The sequence below is a fragment of the Eimeria mitis genome, genomic scaffold, assembly GCF_000499745.2.
Source record: "Eimeria mitis Houghton genomic scaffold, Emh_scaff1452, whole genome shotgun sequence".
NCBI lineage: Eukaryota > Apicomplexa > Conoidasida > Eucoccidiorida > Eimeriidae > Eimeria > Eimeria mitis.
In genome coordinates, this window is record NW_013569304.1 from 5,281 (window position 1) to 6,090 (window position 810).

Below are 810 nucleotides of genomic sequence, written 5' to 3' on the forward strand. Positions count from 1 at the left end.
GCAGCAGCAACAGCAACAGCAGCTGTAGCAGCAGCAAAGGCAGCAGCAGCAACAACAGCCAGAGCAGCAACAGCAGTAGCATCAGCAACAGCAGCAGCAACAACAACAACAGCAGCAACAGCAACAGCAGCAGCAGCAGCAACAGCAGCAGCAGCAGCAGCAGCAGCAGCAGCAAGACTCAATGTAGATCTGTCTATACACCCCGCAAAAACAGCAGCAAATGCAGCTTGCTGCACCGATCCATCTCTCAATATGAGGCGCAGCAGCAGCAGCAGCAGCAGCAGCAGCAACAGCAACAGCAGCAGCAGCAGCAACAGCAGCAGCAGCAAAAGCACCAACAACAGCAGCAGCAACAACAGCAACAGCGGCAGCAGCAACAGCAGTAGCACTGCAGCTGAGTCTTCTCAGGCTGCTGCTGCTGCTGCTGCTGCTGCAGCGGATACAGCAGCAGCAGCAAACCAGGCAGCAACAGCAGCAGCAGCAGCAGCAGCAGCAGAAGACGCAACAAGCAATACGACTGACACAGGAGAAGCAGCAGCAGCATCTCCTGCAGCAGCATCAGCAGCAGCAGCAGCAAATGAATGCCTAGCAGCACAAGCTGCTGCTGCAGCGAGCCCGCCCCCAGCAGCAGCAGCAGCAACAGCAGCAACAGCAGCAGCAGCAGCAACAGCAGCGGCAGCAACAGCTTCAGATGCTGCAGGGGCAAAGTCAATCAATTTAGAGGCAGATGCAGCAGCAGTTGCTGCTGCACTGGATGATGCGCCATCTGCTGCAGAGGCAGCAGCAGAAACAGCAGCAGCAGCAGCAGCA

The 810-nt window shown here is 57.0% G+C and overlaps 1 protein-coding gene across 1 annotated transcript in view; it reads left to right on the plus strand.

Annotated features, from left to right (window-relative positions):
* Positions 1-252: 252 nt before the first annotated feature.
* Positions 253-810, plus strand: part of EMH_0037290 (uncharacterized protein) — a gene marked incomplete at both ends in the record, with an annotated part of 789 nt that continues 231 nt past the window's right edge. Inside the window, one exon of the mRNA XM_013495166.1 lies at positions 253-808. Within this exon, the coding sequence (XP_013350620.1) occupies positions 253-808 (556 nt within the window). The remainder of the gene's footprint in view (positions 809-810) is intronic.